Here is a 21,094-nt window from a genome sequence, read left to right as displayed (position 1 = left end):
GAGACGACACATAAGAAGAACCTGCAATATCCGGGAAATGTCAAGTATAAAAAATACATATAGGATATTCATAGATTTAGACAGGAGGTTTATCAATTTTTTTTTTAGTAACAATATAAAGACATGAGAAAGACTATTATTCCATGTGAACTTTTAGTCCAATTACTTCCTTAACTAATAGAGAATACAAATATTGTCATTTATTTTTCTTTACATTTCTTTATTCTATATTTTTCGAAATATTTTAGAATTTAATTTTAGAAAGTCTTTTATTTTAAATAATTTTCAATCAAAAAATGATTAATGCCTATTTTCTCTCAAATAAAAAAAAAATGACATTCTATTTATTTTTGAATATTTTGAATTTTTATTTTTGCGAAAAGCTTTTTATTTTAAATAGCTTGTAGCTAGACAAATATTTTTCGATATTTTTACTAATAGATATTAAATTTAAAAATTACGGAATAAATAATATTATACATCTATTTCTGGAAAATTATGAGTATGTCGCTTTAAGACGCAGAGATATGAATCAATTAATTTTATTATCTACACATTTCCGATATTATTATTGAAAATTGTGTTGTATAATACTTTCTAAGAAGTAATTCTTGACGAAGTAACAGAACGAGTAAATTGCGAGCTTATACGTGCCGTCACGCACAAAGCCTGGATTCTATTACAGGGAAGTTAGAGACTGGTGAGCCAGAAAGAAAGAGAATAAGACGTGTACGATAAAAATTCTCTCCGTTCTATTCCTTATATACATAATATTCATGTATTTAGATTGTACCCATTACACCGTAGTAACATCAACAATATTTTTTTTTAATTCCATTCTTATCGATTTAAATATATCTTTATTCGTATGTATAAATAAATTGTGGGAAGGTGGGGGGGAAGGGAAAGTCGAGGGAATAAGGTGGGTGTGGGTGGCTTGTCGTGGGTGTCTAAACGCCTGTCTCACACTCAAGGCTGTGCTCGTCGTACTCTCGCTTGCCCTAAGATATATACCTTTACGTCTATCTTCTAGCTTTAAGACTATTTTCTTTGTAAACGTGATCACAGTGTAAAGGCGTCGCTATATACGCTAAAGCGGTAAGCACATATGGTGTGAACACGGGTTAACACACGCTCCAGTGTTTAGTACATCTGCATTTTTTAATCACATCTTTCGCTCTCTTCTCCGTTCTTCTTTCTCTTTTTTTCTCATTCTTTTCGACTAAAGTTTCCTATCCCTTTCCTCGCACGAATTATACACAACTTCTTTTATCCTCGATGAAATAATCCCAATCAGGCACTTTTTTTGTTCACGATTCCGCCCCGAGGAGCCGCACGAGAGTACGACAAGCGCGCGCATTTTTTTTTTTTTTTTGTAAAGGTATCTAAAAAGATTTGTACGTCAATGATTTAATAATAAGGATCGAAAGTGCGAATGACGAACGTGTTCCTAATAATGAACATACGTGCCCTGCGTACAAAATAGTGGTAGTTTCGCGATAGCTCTTAAATACGTTATATCGATCGAAGATAGTAATAATTCGTGTACGTTGCATTCGTTTATGCGCGAGAGATCTGCCCGACGGATTTCTCTCGGCGCTCATTGTTTTTTTATCTTTTTTGTTTTACACGTGAAAATTCGCCCGTTATAAATTATATTATGCGACGTCGGCTCTGTTAGAAAAGCACCGTTAATATAATATTAAGACATTCGCTTATTTAATCGTATAGTCCCGTGGTCTCCGGTCCTCTTGGAATGCAAAGCAATAATAAATTACTTAGACTCTAATAAATAATTATAATCGTATTAAATACTATGCGATATACAGAATAGTTATTTTAAATAACTACAACCATTTACAGCAGTGTCCGCGTGTACGTATATTTCTTCGTCTCATTGCGTGAAACGGCATATATATATATATATATATATATATATATATATATATATTTATATATATATTTATATAATAATATCCGTGTATACATATATCTGTGTGTATCTGCTGTTATGTACGTGACTCTACGTGTATACATACATATATGTATATGTATATATGTGTGTATATATATATATATATATATATACATATATATACACACATATATATACGCTATCTCAATGTTCTTCCCTTCGTGCTTTCTCTCTCCTCTAATACTCTTTTTCTCTCTGTACAAATATTTATATATAAAATATTTATCGAATCAAAGGCGAGAAAGGAGGAGAGAGGCGACCCTAGCCAAAGTGAACGGATCGAGATACCTGCCCGGTACGTACGAGCCCTCGGCTAAAAAGTCACACCTCTCGAACTTGCCCCCTGTCGTATTAATAATTAATAACGCACGCCCGGCTAGCTTTTGTATCCTGTACATCCTCGCTTCGCGGTTTTACACTGGTTTCTCACTGCGACGCAACGTTCCTATCTAAAGGAGAAAGAAGAATAGATGGAACTCGCGGCAATACCTGTCGCGTCGCGATACAACGGTATCCACATGTATCAACACGTCGTGCCGACATTCTTTCGATGAACGCAACGTTTCGTATTCTTCAAATTTGTACAATATCTCGATAGAGCTGCTTCTCGAATCCGTGTGAAAATCCACATCGCGAAATTATTAAAGGATACATAATTGTTCGATAATTCGTGATATTGCTCTTCTACTATATAAATTCTACGCGCATAGGTTTTAAACACTCAAAAACAAAAAATATACATACTTTCTTTTTCTTCTACATATTTTGCACAATTTTTCTTTGTCTTTAGAGGGCCTGGCCTTAAAACAATAATATAAATGCGTTTCTTTCCTTCTCTCTCCCTCAATCTACAAAATAAACTTCTGATGGATTATATCCGCGCCTTGCCTCTATCATCCAAACCGCACAACGTCAACTAAATAATTTCTATCTATTTATCAGGTTAGAATAAAAGTTCGTAGCATATTATTTTATTTATATCATATGTTTTTTAAAAAAATTTGGCAATTATATCATTCGATAGAGCAAAGTTTTAGCTTTAAAAATCTGTTTTTTTAATTGCGGTTTGACAATCTTTAAACGGAATTATGAGCATATTTAATCCGTGATAACTCAGTATCAAAAACCTTAAGAATATTTTTAATAAATGATTTTATTATAAAATTGTAAGCTTGTTAGAAAGCCAAAAATTTTGCAAGTCTTTTTTGGGCACATGACAGGCCTATAAAATAAGAAATTTCCTATTTTGCAAAAAATTACCAAACTCAAAAGACACCTTTCGAAAGAGATTTTAAGTTTTAAAACTTTTTTTTTTTTAATTTAAATTTTAGTAATTTTTAACATTTAAGCAACTGTAACGAAATTCGTAGCTCTATGAACTTTTGTTCCGACCCAATACATGAAATTTTAATGTCGCACTTTTTTGCGATGAAAGCACAACATAGCTATGTATATATATATATATATATATATATTTTTTACTTTTCACAATTCGCAACGTACCCCGTTGCATTTCTATACTTACTTTATTAATTTAAGACTAATGATAGAGCTCGGAATATATCTCGATAAAGCCCTATGGACGGATAGTTCATATAATATAACAGCATGATGGACGAGTGTGTTGGCAATTTCTTTTTTTCTCGCAATTTTCTCTTCCTTTTTCTCTTTTTAAAGGAAAGGCACAATTTGTCGCGCTTTGTACATTATTTTCTGAGGGAACAGACATACCCTCTCTCGAATTCTTAAAAATAATTTACAATTCAATTTACAACTGATTTACCGTTATATTTCGGCGCATTCTTATGCGTTTCTGAAATTATATTTTAGCGAGAAATATGTCTGGACATGTCGCAGAAAATACTTATACCTTCATGCTAATGAACACTGAACGTATGTAAGATACATACATACCGAATCTCCTGCCGTTTTGTTTCGTTTAACGAAGAAGGAAAAGAAAAGAAGTAGAAGAAATGGGAAAAGGAAAAACGAATTTCTTAATTGCGGATACTTCTCTGCTTTCTCCTCCCAGCTACTGATGACTTTTACTCAGTAAATGCGAGTTGAACTGGTACAGATTGCAGCACTGCTCCCCGCAAATATTGCACTTCCACGGGTTACTCTCGCTGTGACAACCTTTGTGAAGGAAGTACAACGTTTGATCCGGAAATGTAATGCGACAGTGAGTGCACTGGAGGCCGCTCGTACGAGGATCCGGCCTGGTCGAAGTGGGTGGTTCGCCCCTCGAGTGTGGATTAGAATTAACGCCGCCACCGCAACCGCTGTTATTACTACTGTTATTGTTGTTATTGGTGGTACTGGTGGAAAGCTTACGGCGAAGATCATCGCGCAGCAACGATTTTAATGGCGACACCTTGATTAGCGATGGTAATGGTAGATTGCTCGATGTCGCCCCACTATCATCCATACCGTTGCTGTTTGGCTCCTGCTTGATGGGTATTAAGGAGATCGAAGGTGTAATAGCTTCGTCGCCTCCGCCTACGTTCCTAAGAAAAATGCGAAAATCCGATCTGTAATTTATGTCATTTGGATTGTAATTAATTGTCGGTATTTCTAATATCTAAACTATAAGCACACATAATTTATCAATCAAATCGAAGTTAATAATTATAAAGATTAACGTTAATACATAAAGATTATACAAATTTCTAATAAATAATTTGTAATAATTTTTGACAATTAATCATTGCAATAAATATTAATAAATTTTATAAACTAATAAATTTAGTGATTTTTTAGATGCTCACCTATGAATGGTACTGCTATTGATAGATAATTGATGATGACTACTGCTTGGTGCATTGCTATTGCTGTCGGCGCTCTGAGGACTATTGGGACTGTCTCCGTTCAACGGGGCAGGACTTGGATTTCGTTGATTGGCAGCTTGTTCGGGATAAGGAATGGATATCTCCACATGGGGCGTAAGGAAATGCATGGGGGGCGTGGCGTTGTCGGTCGAACGGTTGCCAGTACTATCCCCGCTATCAGACAGAGGTGCCGAAGGCATCGCCTCTCCGGACGTGCAACTATTCATTATGGATGTAGAGCTATTTGGTCCTGGATTATCTAAATCTATTCCATGTCTACAAACAATAAGATATATATATATATATATGATATATGAGAGCAATGACACTTTCCTTAAATAATTCACGCACTTACCTATTAAAGAAGTGCAACCTAAGGCATTTCATGGTAGCCGCACGATAATTGCAGAGAGGACACGATTTAACCATATCGTGCTGACCGACGTGTTCGTTCTGAAAGTGAGCACGCATCGCGATTTGTCTTTGGAAACCTCGGTTACATATCGGGCAATGGTATGGCAAAGTTTTTGAATGTGTCGTAAAGTGTTCCGCAAGATGGTCCTTCCGAAAGAATCTCTTCTGACATACCCGACATTCGTATGGTTTTACACCTGTATGCCTCATCTAAAAGATAAAAGGGGGAATAGATTAAACGTTCATAACTATATTTATTTAGTATGAAGAATGATTATTTAAGAGCATAAGAATATATAATTCAAAAGAATTATATATTTACACTATCGCCTATAGCAGTGATGCGCAACCTGGAAGCTCGGCTGTGAATTTTTTGCAATCCACATAGTCGAAAATATAAATCATACCTTTTATTTTATGCAAACAAAATACACGTTATAACCAGCAAGATTTTACTTATTTTTGAAAGTATAAATCTTAATAAAAGGTTGCCCATCACTCTATACCTAAAAATTCTATTTACTTTTGTTGATAACCAATTAATACGTACAAACATGTGTTACTCACTAAAAAAAGAATCAAATAAATAAATTACTATAAAAATAAAGGAAGTAATAAAACATCAAATATCAGTACAAAAGATATAATTATTGGAAAATCAAAAAATTTCAGTTCTATCTTTTACATAAAAAATAAATTAATTTAATATAATATTGATCTAAAAAATAGAAATAATCAATAATAATCGATAATAATCCAGTGTTAAATGTGTAATGCATCATAAGTAACATCAACATAAGTCTTTTTATTATATAATCTTCCTATACTCACTTTGTGTCTTCTCATATTAGCTCCATTTGAAAATTTCATATTACAAACATCACATTCAAACATCTTTCTGTGAGACCTGATCCCCGAATGGCCCTCTTCCGCATCCCCATCATTTTCTGTTCCTTCTATGCCTTCAGCACTTTCTCCAGCTTCGCCACTTGCCAGGCATTGATCTTGGTGAGCGGAGAAAGCCGTTTTATTTATAGTCTCGTAATTGTCGCATCTATCACATCTATGAAATTAAAGAAATTGGATATATATAATCAAGAAATGGAATCAAAATAGAATATCGTTCTAATCAGCTGATAACTGTCGCTTGATAATGACTGTGCAGAAAAAGCAACTATGTAACTGTTGTACAATTCTTTAATATGATTGATTTATCTAGATCTAGTGAGAAACTAAGGGTCAGACCAATCACATCAAAGGATTACTTTACAACAGTTGCAAAGCTGCTTTCTCTGCTAAATGCAATCATAACTACATTCAGCAGAATGCTTATTTTACAACTGTTGTAAATTTTCTTTGTACTAATTAGATTATATATTTAGATCTAGAGAAATAGTCTTATCGCTGCGAAGAAAAGTCTCAACGGTTGCAAAATAAACTTTAAGATTAATCACACAATAAAGCTATGTTTTGAATCTCACCTAAACGCAGGAACAGCTCCATCGCTACTGTCATAATTTGTATTGAGAGCTGCTTCGTTATCAGGATCCAACGTCTCTTCTTCCCTATGATTAGAAGAGTCCCCAGCTTCGGCTTGCGAAGAGGAATGGGAGTCTACCTCGTTTTCCCCACCACCACCGTCAACCCCATCTGACATGTTACCAGGCGGAAGGACTATCTTGAGTCCGTCATCTAACCTAAGACGACAAATACTTGGATTAATCAAGTTTATTCTTAAGCATCAAACACGAGCAGCTACCCATTGAATTCACATAACAGCTTTGAGAGTCCCAAACGTCAAAAACGTCAAAAACGTCAAATCACCGATCACCATTCACTCATTTAAATACAACTATATCTCTTTAAACGGATCACACTTTCGTTAACTTTCCGAAGAACCGAGAAGCATTATCAGGGAACTGCAAGGAAGGATCGATCATCTGACGCGCTTCGCGTTCCATATTTCGCCGTGTCGAGCGAACGGGAGGCTCGTCGCGCGAGACACTCGACCCGATATCGTCGTGCCCTACATAGCGTCAACCCGTTCGTCGTCACCACGTTCGCGGACACGTCGCGAAATTTTAAAGCGCGATGCAGGAACACGTTTTGCTAATCGCTACGTAGAACTAGTGATCGTTCGCTCGCTCACGCGTAGCGAGAGTGCGAGCGAATCTCTCGTCGACATCGCGAATCCTCGGAGAAACGAAACCGCTGTTTTAATCGCGCGTCTTGACGGCGCGAAAGAGAGAGAGAGAGAGAGAGAGAGAGAGAGAGTGTGTCTCACCATTTAACACTGTCGATCACCGTGACGTTACGCGCGAGCTCGCGTCCGCTCGCATCTCGCGCCGTCGCGCGCTCGATGCCACCTTTACCTGTCAGCTCTCTCTCCGGCGGCTCCGATACCCGTATATCTCTCTGTCAGGCGCTGTCAACCGTGCGGATTTTTGCGAGATACTCCGCGCGAAAGAGAGAGAGAAACAGAGAGGGAAAAAGAGAGAGAGAGAGAGCACGCGCGTGAATACGCGACTCCGAGAAGGGTGTCCGAGAGAGAGCAAGGTGCAACGGTACGAGTGTTACCCAATCCTGGGAAGATTACGGCATAGAAACACCTGGTGGTAAAGCGCAATGCCAGAGTGCACTGCACTTTGTCCCAGTTTCGACCGAATCCGTCACTCGTGACGTAGTTTTCGCGGCTTTTCCGCGGAAAGTCTCTGGCGGTCGCGCGCGCGACGGCGGAGGAGGCGAGAGAAAAAAACGATTGGCGAACGAGAGGAGGAGTGGGCTAAAAGGGGGGAAAGGGGGAAAGGACGAAACGTACGAACGGAACGGAGACGGGGGACACTTCTCTCGCTCTCGGTTTTGCGTGCCACTTACTCACATTCCACGGGGGGGATCGGGACCGCGGGTGCACCTTCCGCACCTTCCTCGACGCCACGACGGAATTTCGCTCGTCCTCGCGCGCCGCCCGACACTCACGTCTCACGATCGCTCGATCGCTGCCGCAACACACGCATCTCCCCGACACTTTTATTTTTCTTCTTCTCACTCTATCTTTCTCTCTCTCTCTCTCTCCTCCGTTTCCTCCCCGCAATACCCGCGCACGGCCACACACAAATAAAATGTAACGGAAGCGCGAGGTGTCCGTACGGCACTTCTCTCGCTCACCGATATCGACACTGCTGCCAACCGCGTCGCCGACGTTCACAACGACGACGCGGATCCGCTCCGTAGCTCGTCGATTGACGGATACCGCGTGATACCCTGATATCGCGCCGACGACGCCGATGCGGGAATCGCGACGTGCGAACCTCGGCGAACTTCACAGTTCACGCCGACCTCGCGATCGAGGCCGCGCGCGCAACTCCTTCGCGCGAACCTAACCTCACCGCGCGATCCGAGGTTGGTATCGTGATATCGCGCGCGTATTTCAATTCCTGACCTGTCAAACGTCATATGTCGTTATTTCGCCATCGTACGGCGTGTTTACGCGCAATAGATGATTAATGTTCCGGGATGTTTCGGATATTTCCTCGATTCACGCTGCTGTTCCCTAACATTTTTTTTATTACAATCATTTTTCTTTTGTGATTTTTTTATTGTTTTATAGTGTTATTGATTTATTACTGTAAATGTTTGTTTAGCACATCGTTGTGGAATTTGCTTGAGCGTTCGAAAGGATTAATCCTGAAGCGCAAGATAAATAGAGCTATCTATCTATTCATCCATTCATCTAATCCACTTATGTGAATTATTACATAAGTTTGTTTTTACTGCTGCATCATGCTGCACTAGAATTTTCTTAACTTTCCTTCTTGCTTTTATTAAATACTGAACTAACATATATATATATATATGCTTTTTTTATTTGAAATCTAAGAAGTGTACAATAATTCAAGAATAAAAAAATAGATATTTAATCAAAAAAGGTCATTGGGACAAAATTGGAATTATTTACAATTATATTAAGTTGGGCAAAATTATTTGAAAGGAATGTACATCAAGAATTCTAGTACCTAAGCGTCATATATGAGTCTTTCCAGCAGGAGAAAGTTTATAGTGATCTTTTATGGTGGTTTCCAGCAAAAAATATATAACACAGTAATCAGTTCATTTTTATTTAACATCCCATCATATGAGAATGGATTAAAATGGATTGAAATTTTTTTCTATCCGAATGCGTATTTTAAATAGCGAATATTTTTTCTGGGATTTAATTAGATTCAATTGGATTCAATTGGATACAATTGGATTGAAAAACTGCATTTCCTATACACAAAATTTTGAATTGAACAGTATTCACAATGTGTGTTGTGCACAGAAAAAGCTAATATTATTTTTAGATTGAAAGAGAGATATGCTCCATGCAATTCCTATAAATGAATGAATAAAAATGCATTCAGAATTGAAAAGCATTTATTTTAATATTCGTGAATCAATATTTCTGAAAATCTGAATCCATTTCAATTCATTTCAATCCATTCTCATTTGCTGGAATTGGCAAAATGAGGGTGTAATGGTTCATTCATTTACAACTGTCATCTGTGTCTCTTGCTGGAAAACACTTATAACCTTTAAGTTTTGTTTAATATTTAATAACAAGAGCTCATAAATAATTCATTGTTACATTGTCTCATTTATATTATTGTATTTGACTCTTGACTCTTGCTGGAAAGTCATCCTCAAGGCGATGAGATTGAAGGCACTAAATCCTACTAACTATTAAAAACCCTCGTGAATTTTAACTCAAGAACGTGATAGGAGTGAAAATGGAGTCATCAAAAGCGACGCAATTTCCTTTTAATATCGTCGGATGAGTGATATCCAGTGTGATATCCAATGTGATCAAGTAGTTTCTCGATAACGCGCGGTTTCTCGCTGCATATTGTATCGATTCCGTGAAGTGCGACTCCGATCCGACCTAACCTCACCTCATTTCCGATTCGCGTTCGCGGTGCACTTCACTGCGCTCCGCTGCGTGCAACTACGTTGTTTGTTGACTTCTCGCGAAACTTGACCGGAATTCCGTTATGCCTCGTTGCGGACAGCGAGGATCATTGTTGTGACGTCGGCGCGGATTGATTATCGTCTCACGAATTTCATATTTCAGTAAGTGTCATCAATGCTTATCGTACGTACGGCCAATATCCGCAAGTCGACGGATCCCGACTGACGTAAACAGGTAATTTGCAATTCTGAGACGTCATATAATTTCTATCCCCACGCCTCCCCGATATGTTACGTCCTTATTAATTTCTTGAAAATATGTTGTAATAAATCGATAAATAGATAAGTAGAGAAATTAAGGAAGTGCTCTTCTTCGCATCTATTTCGTACATAATTATGTTAATAACGATGTAATATATACTGTGTATATGTAATATAGTGAATGAGTCAATAAGTATTCTTAATGTATATCTTGATTTTTTTAGAACAAAATTAAGATTATTTATTGACTCACCTGTAATGTAGGGTGGCTATTATATCTAAATGATTTTAAGGAATGCATAAAAAATCCAAGATGAAAACTTCATATATTCGAAACGACTTAGTTTCAGAGATTCAAGAGATGTCAAAGTTGAGGAAAAAAATTTGGTTTTTTTCAAAAATTTCGAAAATCATTCGAGTTTTTTGCTAAAATTTTATATATATTTAAAGTTCTATTACAATAACTTAAATGATTTCTAAAATTTTTAGAAAAAACCAAACTTTTTTTTACCTTTAACTTTGACACCTTGATATTTGAAACTAAGTTCTTTCGGATACATGATCATATGAAGTTTTCTTGAATTAGTGTGAACAATCACACTTAAAATCTACTTAATAGCTACTCTGTGTATTAAATAAAATGTTAAGTATGCCAGAAGTAGATTTGTTATGTTTCCATACTCCAGAACTTTTTGCCCTCATTTGTTTCTTTTTATATTGGAGAAAAAAGGACAAAACATGAACTATGTAAGAAATTCAGACCTGGAATATGGAAAGAGAACAGATCTAGTTTGTCAGTAGATTGGAGCTTGAACCTGTCAATAATCTGAGCAGATTGCCAGCAAAAACCGAACAGAGTCTATCATTTTATGATCATTTAAATTAAATGTATTATTACAAAATAGCAAATTCTGCTCGGTTTCTGCAGTGCCATTGGATTCTATTATATTTCTGCTGACATTCTGCCGATAAAACAAACAATGAGTACTTTGTAACAGTCTATTTTTTAACAGATTTGGCTATCTGGATATATTTATCTTATATATTAATTTATAAATGAGCGCTCCAGGAAAGTACATAAATAATTTGTAAACGCGCGAAATGATTTATTTGAGCTTGATACAGCTGCGCTCGTGAAGAAGAATTAACGAAGACGGAGAAAAAGAGAGAGAAGAGTGAGAGAGAAAGAGAGACAGATAGAGACAGTGACATGGTATATGTTATGGTGGCAGAATGTTGGGCGTTGCTCTTCAGTACCTGTTGATCGTCGTTTGCATGCGTGTTATCTCTTTGTGTGATTGTCATTGTTTTACTATATCTGTGAGCTCCGGTGATCATTCTTATCATGAGATGCTACGGTAAAGATCCGAGTGATCGTCTCATGACATTCAATCTCTCTCTCTCTCTCTCTCTCTCTCTCTCTCTCTCTCTCTCTTTCTCTTTCTCTTGTGGTTCTCACATATCTCACTTTATCTTTTTTTTTTGCGATTAATTATCAAATTCATATGTTTTATCACTGATAAGAATTTATGTCCATTTTATATATGTTAAGTGCTTTTCGATGGATTTCGAGCTCGATGTAAGCGATATCTCTATTTTTGGCTAGAATTATGTTGGTTTTTTTATTTATGATTCAGGTGTCTAAATTTTGAAGATAATTGTGTTCATTTTTGAAAAACTTTAAGGTCGATATACATATAACCCGCAAATAAATTTAGAAAATGATCAAATTGAAGATATTTTCGCAAATAATTGTTTTAGAAACTTACGATTTTACTGCAGTTTACTAAAGGAAAACTATTTCTTCTTTTTTACTATACAGTAAAAAAGTCTTCTTGTTTACTACAGATATCTCTAAAAAAATTCTATAACAAACAATAAAGTTATAAAGCTACTTTCAACTGTAGTTTTTTGCTTTAATCTGCTGCAAATATTTTTCGTTATAAATTAATTTAAAAACAATATAATAGAATACAATTCGAAATTATTTAAATAAATTTTTCTCGAGCAAATATCTCGTTTTTATTAGATATAATTGCAATTTTATATAAAATGTTATAAGAACAAAATTATTAAAAAATGTGATTACATAATTTAGAATCCATTTGTGTAATTTCTCTCACCCGCATGCTATTGACTAAATGGAACAGTCCTGAACGTCGCACAATTATATCTACAGTGCATCGCACCTCGCGACGTTGCACTTACGTCGTCTGGAAAGCCTATGAATCAGCGGTTGAGCTTTCATGTCGTTTCGCGTGTAACATTCAGCAAGTACTTCCATTCATAGAGATATCGAGTTTTAAAGAAGGATTTTGCAGAGCGTGTCGGAAAAATATTATTCGGAGTGAAAATATCAACAGTTAAGAATGATAATTTTCCTCTTGCAGCGTTAAGTGATGGGCAAAGGTGAGGAGAGAAACGGCACGACGGCGCAGGCGGGCGAATCGACATTCCTGGGAAAGAGTTCGAACGAGGCCAGCAAGATGCTGGAGGCCGCGTTGCTCCAGATGGACGACATTATTTCTGGTACAAATGTCACTTGTGTACATATCAAATATGGATGTAATAGATTTTAATGTATCATTTATATGAATATATTTGAGAATTCTGTATTTTGTAAATACGTTATTAATGCGATATATTATAAAAGAAAAATAGGGGGATAAATACTATAGATTTTATGTCATTAAAAAAAAGATAGAAAAATATTCATTTTAAAAATCAGGCAAACCTATAATTTTTTTATATCCACTTGATGTATATATTTAAAACTTGGGTTTCCCTCTCAAGGGAGGAAGGAGGATTTTTGCCTCTTTCCCTTAAATTTTGACAAGAAGAAATGAATTGTGAAAATTATTTTTATAATGAAAAATTAAATGTTTATCGCTCAATTTGTAACTTACGCCTTATATGTGAATTAGAAAATTTGCTGAAAATTCTCGAAGGCTGATTTTAATACAAATATTTTAATAAGTGTAAAAATTTTGTGTAAAAATAAATAATTTTTGCTCCTTCCTGATTGAAATTCTGGACTCACTTAAAGTATAATGAATTTAAAGTATAATAGATCGCAGATCTCATAAGCCTACCTTATCCTTACCTTAGTATTGAATGACATTCGAATGACATTGTGATTACTTTCTGCGCAATTATTATATTATAAATACATTTGCAGGTGCTTGTGCCGAAAGTTCGGCCGAGAGTAGTTCGGAGTGGAAGAACTCGGTGAAAGAGGCGGCAAGGAATCTGGTAACTGCGATAAAGGGCGCACCGATGCCACCCCCGCCGCCCGATGGCGTCACTCAAAACATCCTCTTGGCGTGGATGCAGCCGGTAAGCTAACAAACAGATAGCTGTTCCAGCCTCTGTCCCAGCGATTTTATGCTACTCGCACACTCGTCAACGACCGAAGGATAAGCGTCATCTCCTCAGAATTTTGCCCTTCCGCTTTTCAAGATGACATGTTCCGGAAATAGGAACAATTTTCGCGATCAACTCGGATGTCGTGCGAGGAACACGTGTGGTGTCCGCCTCGTGCATCCGGAGCCGCGTTCGCATCCGGTACACGCTGTGTATCGGTACGCACGTGTTCGCACGCGTATTTAATCGCCATGATGTACATCGGTCACGTATGTCCGTGCGTACATCCGGACGTTTGACTTTGTAATCATTGGATCGTAATCACGGATTTGATATCGATCGACAGCGGTCGAAATCGACCATGGCTTAAGAATCCATTTTTAATTGCCATCGTTTTCATAACTATGCGTGTATAACTATAGTTTTCATAACTATGTCAGTATATATTGTCGGTAGAATTTCTCTCTTGCCTACAAAAGTAAGTATATAATTGACAATAATTTCTATGTATATACACACACACACACACACACACACACACACACACACACACACACACATATGGTGCGTGCGCGCGCGCGCGCGCGCGTGTGTGTGTATAAACAAGCGAAGATAATTTTTTATGCATTTTTATAGTTACATTTTCATTACCTTATTTTTTATGCAGTTTAAATAGCTAATGATGAGAAGCATTTAATAGTTGCGATCGTCATAGGTAACGAGAAGAGAGTACATTAATCTATTTATAAATTGCTCCTCTCTCTCCTTCTTTCTCTTTTGCGAGCTCCCTCCCGCTCTTCACGAAGGATTTCATGACGTTAATTTTAGTTTCGGCGGAGACGATGTCGCGGCTGGTAACGCGAGAGTGCACTTCACCGAGATAACGTTCGATTGTGTACAAACCTGCCGATATCAGAATCCTGAATACACTTTGCACGATGCACGATATCTGACAACGTCACACCAAGTGTCTATTATAATAAATATTGTGAGAGAAAGTAAGTGATGGAAATGTGATTTTTATTGGAAAAAGTATTCTGACGTTAATACATCTTTCACTGGACCAGGCATAAGATCGTAATGTGTTTTATATCGATTGTCAGCGCGACTAGAAAGCAAGCGCAATAATTTAGTAAAATAAAACGTACAGCATAAAATTTATCATGGAGAACACCTGGAGCGACGGTATCGTTGGAGAACGGAAGGATCTCACTCCCATAATGGAAGAAGAGGACAAAGGACAAGCGAAAGGTTTCTCTTTAACCCTTTTTCCCATTCCGCGTGACATCATACAAGATTGGAAAATTAAAGCGACAATAGTATTTGATTAAATCGGGACTTATTTTCCGATATCGCCCGAATCAAAGTACGTCTCGAGTAGGTCAATTTTGTATTTTCAATCGAATGTGAAAGTTACATATTTCTATGACTTTCGCGTTTACGACTTTCGCGAAAGCAAAGCCATGATATTCGATTTCGATTAAACAGCACGATATAACTTGGCAGACGTCCGACAGACGAGTTTGCGGGACTCGTCGAGTTTCAGTACTAAAATCGTGTGGCTGGCTAGCTCACTTTGGCTGGCCAGTGCACCGAAGTTATGCTTTTGATGGTGCTCGAATAAATGGCATGCTCGAAATAGATTGCCTTAACTACGGAACGCGCCGTAGTTGACCGTCGAAGGCACATACGTTCATTGACTCATAATCTCGAGTACGAGTATAGTACGCGGGATCGATTATTGTTTCAATTTCTGATAAAATAAATATTCGTCGAGGTCATGCGAAAAATAGATCGGAGCGTGTTATAATCTTAGAAAATTCATCGCACTGTCGATGGAAGGAACTTCTTGAACCTTTCATGTGCGTGAATTAAAAAAAGCTTCAAACGTATCTAAATTCAGATTCTCAGTCGGACTCGTCCGACGCGGCGTCGACTATAAAGCGTTGGAACAGTCGATGGACGCCCTCAGAGGGCTACGATTCGTCGGGCACGTCGACTAACTCTGACGAAGGTGACGAGTACGTCGAGGATTATTCACAGGATAGCAGAGCAGATCTATCTGAACCGACAATCGCTTGCCAGACAGCTTACCGATCGCAGGAGTGTTTATGTCAGGTAGATCTAAGATAGAGAAATCGAATTTAAAAAAGTCATTTGGATAAGGAATATCGTATTTATACAGTATTGATCATAAAGAACTCCCACAAATTAATGTTAATTTTTTATATCTAACGAAAAATAAATTTAAAAAATAGTTTTATTGAAAATATAATATTTATCTTTATAATAATTTTAATATTTTGTCAGTTCTTATTATCGCCTTTTCTAAGAAAAAATTGTAATAAATTGAGGATTCTTTGAATTTATGATCAAGATTGTATATCGCAATTAGTAAAATATGATTATATGAAAAATATAAATGAAATATCTTTCGCCATGAGATATTGATAATATCGTTGTAGGCTTGCTTACTCGGGTATGCTAAGATGATAGCGCTTCAAGGGAGTATGCCTAATATCTGTGCAGTATCCAACGGTATGGCTAATATCTGCCCGGCGTCGACTGCGCATCTGGGAAGTTTCCCATCTCTTTATACGATGCCGTGTTCAAGGTCACTATTTATATAGAATTCTAACTTTTATATTGTTGCTCGAAAAATACAAATATCCTTAATAAATTCTAAAAAATTATCGATTCTTGCAAATCGATAGCATTTCTAGCGATCTCGCGCATCACGCTGTTAAGGAACATGCGAGAAGTGTCGCTCATTATCCACATGTTTGTCACCTACAACAAGATCCGATATTCGCGAAAGAGCGAGAAATACATGCAGGTAACAGGACGAACAGTACGACATCTCTGCCAGCAAACTCGACGGGAAGATGTGTCGGTTCTTTGGACAGAAGACGACGTAGATTCCGCAGTAGAGTAGACCGCGATCAAAGAGCTATGTCTCATAGCGATCTACTTTGCCATGAGAGAGAGAGACCGCACCACTACTGCTCATTGCAACAATTTCATTGCGGAAGCAATATGTGCCTAAATAATTATCATAGCAAGACCGAGGTATACTGTATAAAAGAACTTTCAATAAAACTTCTAACTGTGTGGTATCATAAATGCGAATTTTTCCTTGATCCTTATTTTAATATTTACATGTATAATATTTACATGTATTTCAAAATAACGAAATTTTTCATTAAAAAAGGGTATTAATGATCGTTTTATTGATTTATTTTTCAGGAACGATTGAGAAAGTTGGAAAGTGAACGTGGAGCATTACATATGGAAGTATCAGTTTTGTCTGAACAGGTTGACGCACAATCGAATAAGATTCAAGAACTGGAGAGCTTACTTCAGGAAAAGAAAGATACTTTGAGACAGATGGAAGAAGCATTACAGAAGGTAAACTATCTCGTGATGTTACTCATTAATTTAGAGTTTATGTGCTTGTTTGTTTTTATAGGAAGTTTTATCAAGAAGCGCTTTGGAGACACAGAAATTGGAACTTCTTACCTCCTTGTCCGAAATGAAACTCAGACAGGCCAGTTTGGAGCACGAAAATCTATCGCTGCGTAGTACAAGTCCTTTATCGAATGTTAGTACATATTTTAACAGTTAATATATTTTATAATATTAAATTCTATATTACTGTAGATACAGGATACTGTGATAAAATTTACTGAGCAGTTTTATGTCTACAGGGTGAAAGATTCAGCAGACATACGGGTCAATATAGTAGTCTTCCCAGGCCACCGACATCCAAGAAAGGCGTTGTATTTGGTAAGGTTCCAAATTTAGTCTCGGGAGCGCATACGACGGTACCCTTGGCTGTTAGGGGAGTCTCTGCGAGATGTCTGTCCGCTCCTATTCTAGGTTCCGATCGATCTTTATCTAAGCATGCGGTGTCACGCTAAAATATGTTTAACGATGAACACGTTATCTCAATATTAATTGACTCGAGTAACAGCATGTTGCGATTAATTGAAAAAATAACTTCGCTTGCAAATCATTCATCATAGCTGATGCGCATGCATTCGGACATTATTTAATATATTCTTTAAGCCTTCATAGTTTAAATTAATTTTTATAAACATATAAATATTGTGCTTCTTTTTTATTTTAATTTTGATAATTTGATCACTTTGTGGAATTTTATGGAGCCCAAATATAGTTTACTGATTATAATTATGTATAATGCTTTGATAAGAAAAGTATTTGAAAAATTATATACGAGTAAAATTGCCACAAAGAATCTCGAAATTGATGCAGTATCATGCAAAGGATCACTATACATATAATTATTTAACATTCATAACTAATACCGTGTATGATTTTATAAACAAACATTATCATTGTAGCGGAAGAAACGAAAATCGTAATTAGTGAGGTGAGCGTGCAAGAATTATTACCACCGAAACCGCTCGCAGAACTCAGTATAGAAGAAGTCAGTGATTGGTTGGCTCATCTTGGTCTGGAATGTTACGCTGGTGAGTTGAGACGATGGGGTGCCACTGGATCGAAACTGCTCGACGCCACACAAGTTCAACTAGAGAAAGAGCTCGACATAAAGAACACTCTGCACAGGAAAAAATTACTCTATGCCATCGAATCGGAGCGAAGCAACGGCGCTGGATTTCTCGGTTCTCACAAGGTTGCAGTCGTTGTTATTATAACTTCATTGTGTTATCTCTGAAATATCAGAGAGAATGAAGTATCTTCATTCTCAAATTTTCTTAGATGAGAAAATCTCTTTGAGAATAAAGATCTTTTTTAATATCTCGCAGATGGATAATGCAGCCGTGTTACGGTGGCTAGACGATATCGGATTGCCACAGCACAAGGAAGCTTTCCACAATGCCAAGATCGATGGTAGAGTTTTACATAGATTGACCACAGAGGATCTCTTAAACCTTGGAGTGACTGCACAGTTGCACGCCGCCAGTTTAAGACGTGGAATTCAGGTACTTTATAATGTGATGTGATTAATAGTATAAGCTTATAATATTCAGAGTTACATATCCGCAGAACATAAACTAATAATAATGTCAATGTTATAATTTTTTTCTCAACAATGTTACCAATGTAACTGTTATGTACAATATGTGTTATATCATATATTATATTTATATCGTTGAGTGAGAAATTATAATATTGATGTAACATTACTATTAGCTTGTATTCTACGGAATATCGACCATAAATTTGGAGTCAATATTTGAAACGAGATGCAATTCATGTAGGTTTTACGAGATTTAAGTTTCGAGTTTGATAATTTGGAGAGAAGATCTATGACTGGGAACGGTGCCGATGGTACGAATGTGAGTCTCTGGACGAATCATCGTGTGATGGAATGGCTACGAGTCGTGGATCTTGCGGAATACGCACCGAACATGCGCGGCTCCGGTGTTCATGGCGGTTTGATTATTCACGAAGGTCGATTTACTTCCGAGCTGCTCGCTACATTGCTCAGCATTCCACCGGCAAAGACTCTACTTCGTAGACACCTAACAACGCATTTCAATCAGATTCTCGGCAGAGAGGTAGTTCAACAAAAGCGAGAGATAGAGAGCACTCTCGGATTTATTCCATTGACTCTTACTGCTAGATTAAAGGTGCGTTATATTTTTTATTATTATTTATCTCATGCTAAAGAATACGATAAAAGTTCTTGCAATCTTGTAATTATTTCTTATACCTATCTTATTATGATATTAATACTTTTTAATAGTAAATAATTATTATATTTTATCCACAGGTACCAAAGAAATCTCAATTCACACTGAAACGCAAGAAGAGTAAAAACGAGATGGATTTCGGCAATTTGGTTTGTCCATTGGAAGCGTCACCACCAGGTACCCCATCAACGCCCTCGTCAACACCGGGCAGTCCTAACTTGAACTCACCCACATTCTAACCACAATTTAAAGCTTCATTCGGGTAATCATCTAAACTAACTTGTAAGTCTAACTCGACTAATGATATTAATGATCGTATCATGATCGTAAGACTATACTTTTATAAATTATGTACATCATATTTTTATTTCTAGAAAAACCTATTTTTTGTTAACACTTCATCTTGAGTATAAATGACATATAAAGATTATATAGATTATTATATATTATATATTATAGGATATATTATATATCGGATTGTAAATTAAAATTCAATTAACTTATACTTTTATTATTATACCTTTACTATTAGCTTATGTAATTCTCTTTTACATCGATATTGCTTATATTATTACCAATTTTCATTCATTTCTTCATTAATTCATACTTTGTCTTTTTATCAAAAGCTTTTTATGAAAACATCGAATCCTATATAGCGCTATTATTAACCACTTCAAATATTGTTTATTTTTTATATTTTAATTTTATATACTTAAAAAAATAATATTCTTTTTAGACTTGGAGGATACTGGGCAAAGGAGAGGTTGCATATGAAGTAGATGAAAGAGAGAGAGAGAAAGAGAGAGAGAGAACATATTTTAATATTAAAACAATGGATATATACATATCCAACTCCTAAGACAACGCGCGAAGATACACCAGAATCACCCGGGACCAGATTATCCGTATCGTAAAGTACATAATCACATCAAAATGTGCATTTACGAGTTGCATAAAAGTTGATAGGTTGCATAAACGAGAGCTAACTCTGACACCGCCAAAGTTTCATTAACGCCGTCAACTAAAAAATTTGATAAAAATTAACAGTTTTATAGACAATAAATATTTTTACTACGAATCATTAAATTATGTATAGATATTATATAGGTATTTCATAAATTGAAAATAAATATTAAATTTATACTTATTCTCCATTTCTTTGTTCACTTTTAGCTCTTGTGTAAGAACAATATATCATCCAATCAATTATGTTATGTATTTTTATTTCTTAGGAAAAAAAATTTATTTTTACGTGACACATCTGTAGTGTCTTAAGTGTAAAAGTAATTGTAACTTTTACAAAAAATATTTATATAATTATGTATTAATTTTTTAAAATCAATTTTATATCAATAATTTTGTTAATTATTTTGCTAATACATTGTTTAAATTAGTTATTAACGTATTTAATTTTATATATATCTTATTGAAAAAAATTCGATTATCCATAATATTTAAAAAAGTGATAAATTTAATATAAAATATTCTTAGTGTACACGGGAAAATTACTAGACACTGGTCAATGTAAATAGATGTGGACTAACGGAATTCTCTTATTATTTTACACTTCCTAAAGTGGTATAAAATAATAATAATAGAAAGATTTGTCAATAAATAAAATATGTAGT

The 21,094-nt window shown here is 36.1% G+C and overlaps 2 protein-coding genes and 1 long non-coding RNA gene across 13 annotated transcripts; 1 reads left to right on the top strand and 2 right to left on the bottom strand.

Moving 5' to 3' along the window:
• Positions 1 to 730: 730 nt before the first annotated feature.
• LOC105150144 (uncharacterized) lies at positions 731 to 10,285 on the bottom strand. 5 transcript variants are annotated; one of them, XM_011063034.2, is made up of 6 exons: positions 10,146 to 10,285; positions 6,699 to 6,914; positions 6,049 to 6,280; positions 5,159 to 5,427; positions 4,744 to 5,079; positions 731 to 4,482 (listed from the first exon to the last, which is right to left on the bottom strand). In XM_011063034.2, the coding sequence occupies exons 1-6, from the start codon at positions 10,148 to 10,150 to the stop codon at positions 4,008 to 4,010; spliced, it is 1,533 nt and encodes a 510-aa protein (XP_011061336.1). In that variant the 5' UTR covers positions 10,151 to 10,285; the 3' UTR covers positions 731 to 4,007. The 5 variants fall into 5 exon arrangements, with proteins under 5 accessions (XP_011061336.1, XP_087260035.1, XP_011061353.1 ...); XM_087403909.1 differs by lacking the exon at positions 10,146 to 10,285 and adding an exon at positions 8,383 to 8,515; XM_011063051.2 differs by lacking the exon at positions 10,146 to 10,285 and adding an exon at positions 8,096 to 8,247.
• Positions 10,185 to 20,613, top strand: Liprin-beta (liprin-beta 1). Of its 7 annotated transcripts, none has more exons than XM_011063013.2 (12): positions 14,743 to 15,036; positions 15,689 to 15,903; positions 16,251 to 16,399; positions 16,500 to 16,854; positions 17,032 to 17,193; positions 17,255 to 17,386; positions 17,493 to 17,571; positions 18,150 to 18,442; positions 18,576 to 18,752; positions 19,032 to 19,403; positions 19,547 to 19,748; positions 20,203 to 20,613. In XM_011063013.2, exons 1-11 carry the CDS (start codon positions 14,949 to 14,951, stop codon positions 19,703 to 19,705), a joined length of 2,181 nt encoding a protein of 726 aa, XP_011061315.1. In that variant the 5' UTR covers positions 14,743 to 14,948; the 3' UTR covers positions 19,706 to 19,748; positions 20,203 to 20,613. The 7 variants fall into 7 exon arrangements, with proteins under 7 accessions (XP_087260029.1, XP_011061322.2, XP_087260030.1 ...); XM_011063006.2 differs by having other exon boundaries at positions 17,493 to 17,664; positions 19,547 to 19,643; XM_011062998.2 differs by having other exon boundaries at positions 17,493 to 17,664; positions 19,547 to 19,728.
• On the bottom strand, positions 13,029 to 14,518 carry LOC147910288 (uncharacterized). Its single transcript, XR_015544372.1, has 2 exons — positions 14,437 to 14,518; positions 13,029 to 14,255 (listed from the first exon to the last, which is right to left on the bottom strand). It is a non-coding gene; the product is annotated as an uncharacterized LOC147910288 (long non-coding RNA).
• Positions 20,614 to 21,094: the final 481 nt, after the last annotated feature.

This window comes from Acromyrmex echinatior, chromosome 3, assembly GCF_024713525.1.
Source record: "Acromyrmex echinatior isolate Ae372 chromosome 3, ASM2471352v2, whole genome shotgun sequence".
NCBI lineage: Eukaryota > Metazoa > Arthropoda > Insecta > Hymenoptera > Formicidae > Acromyrmex > Acromyrmex echinatior.
This window is presented reverse-complemented; position numbering and strand designations above follow the sequence as displayed.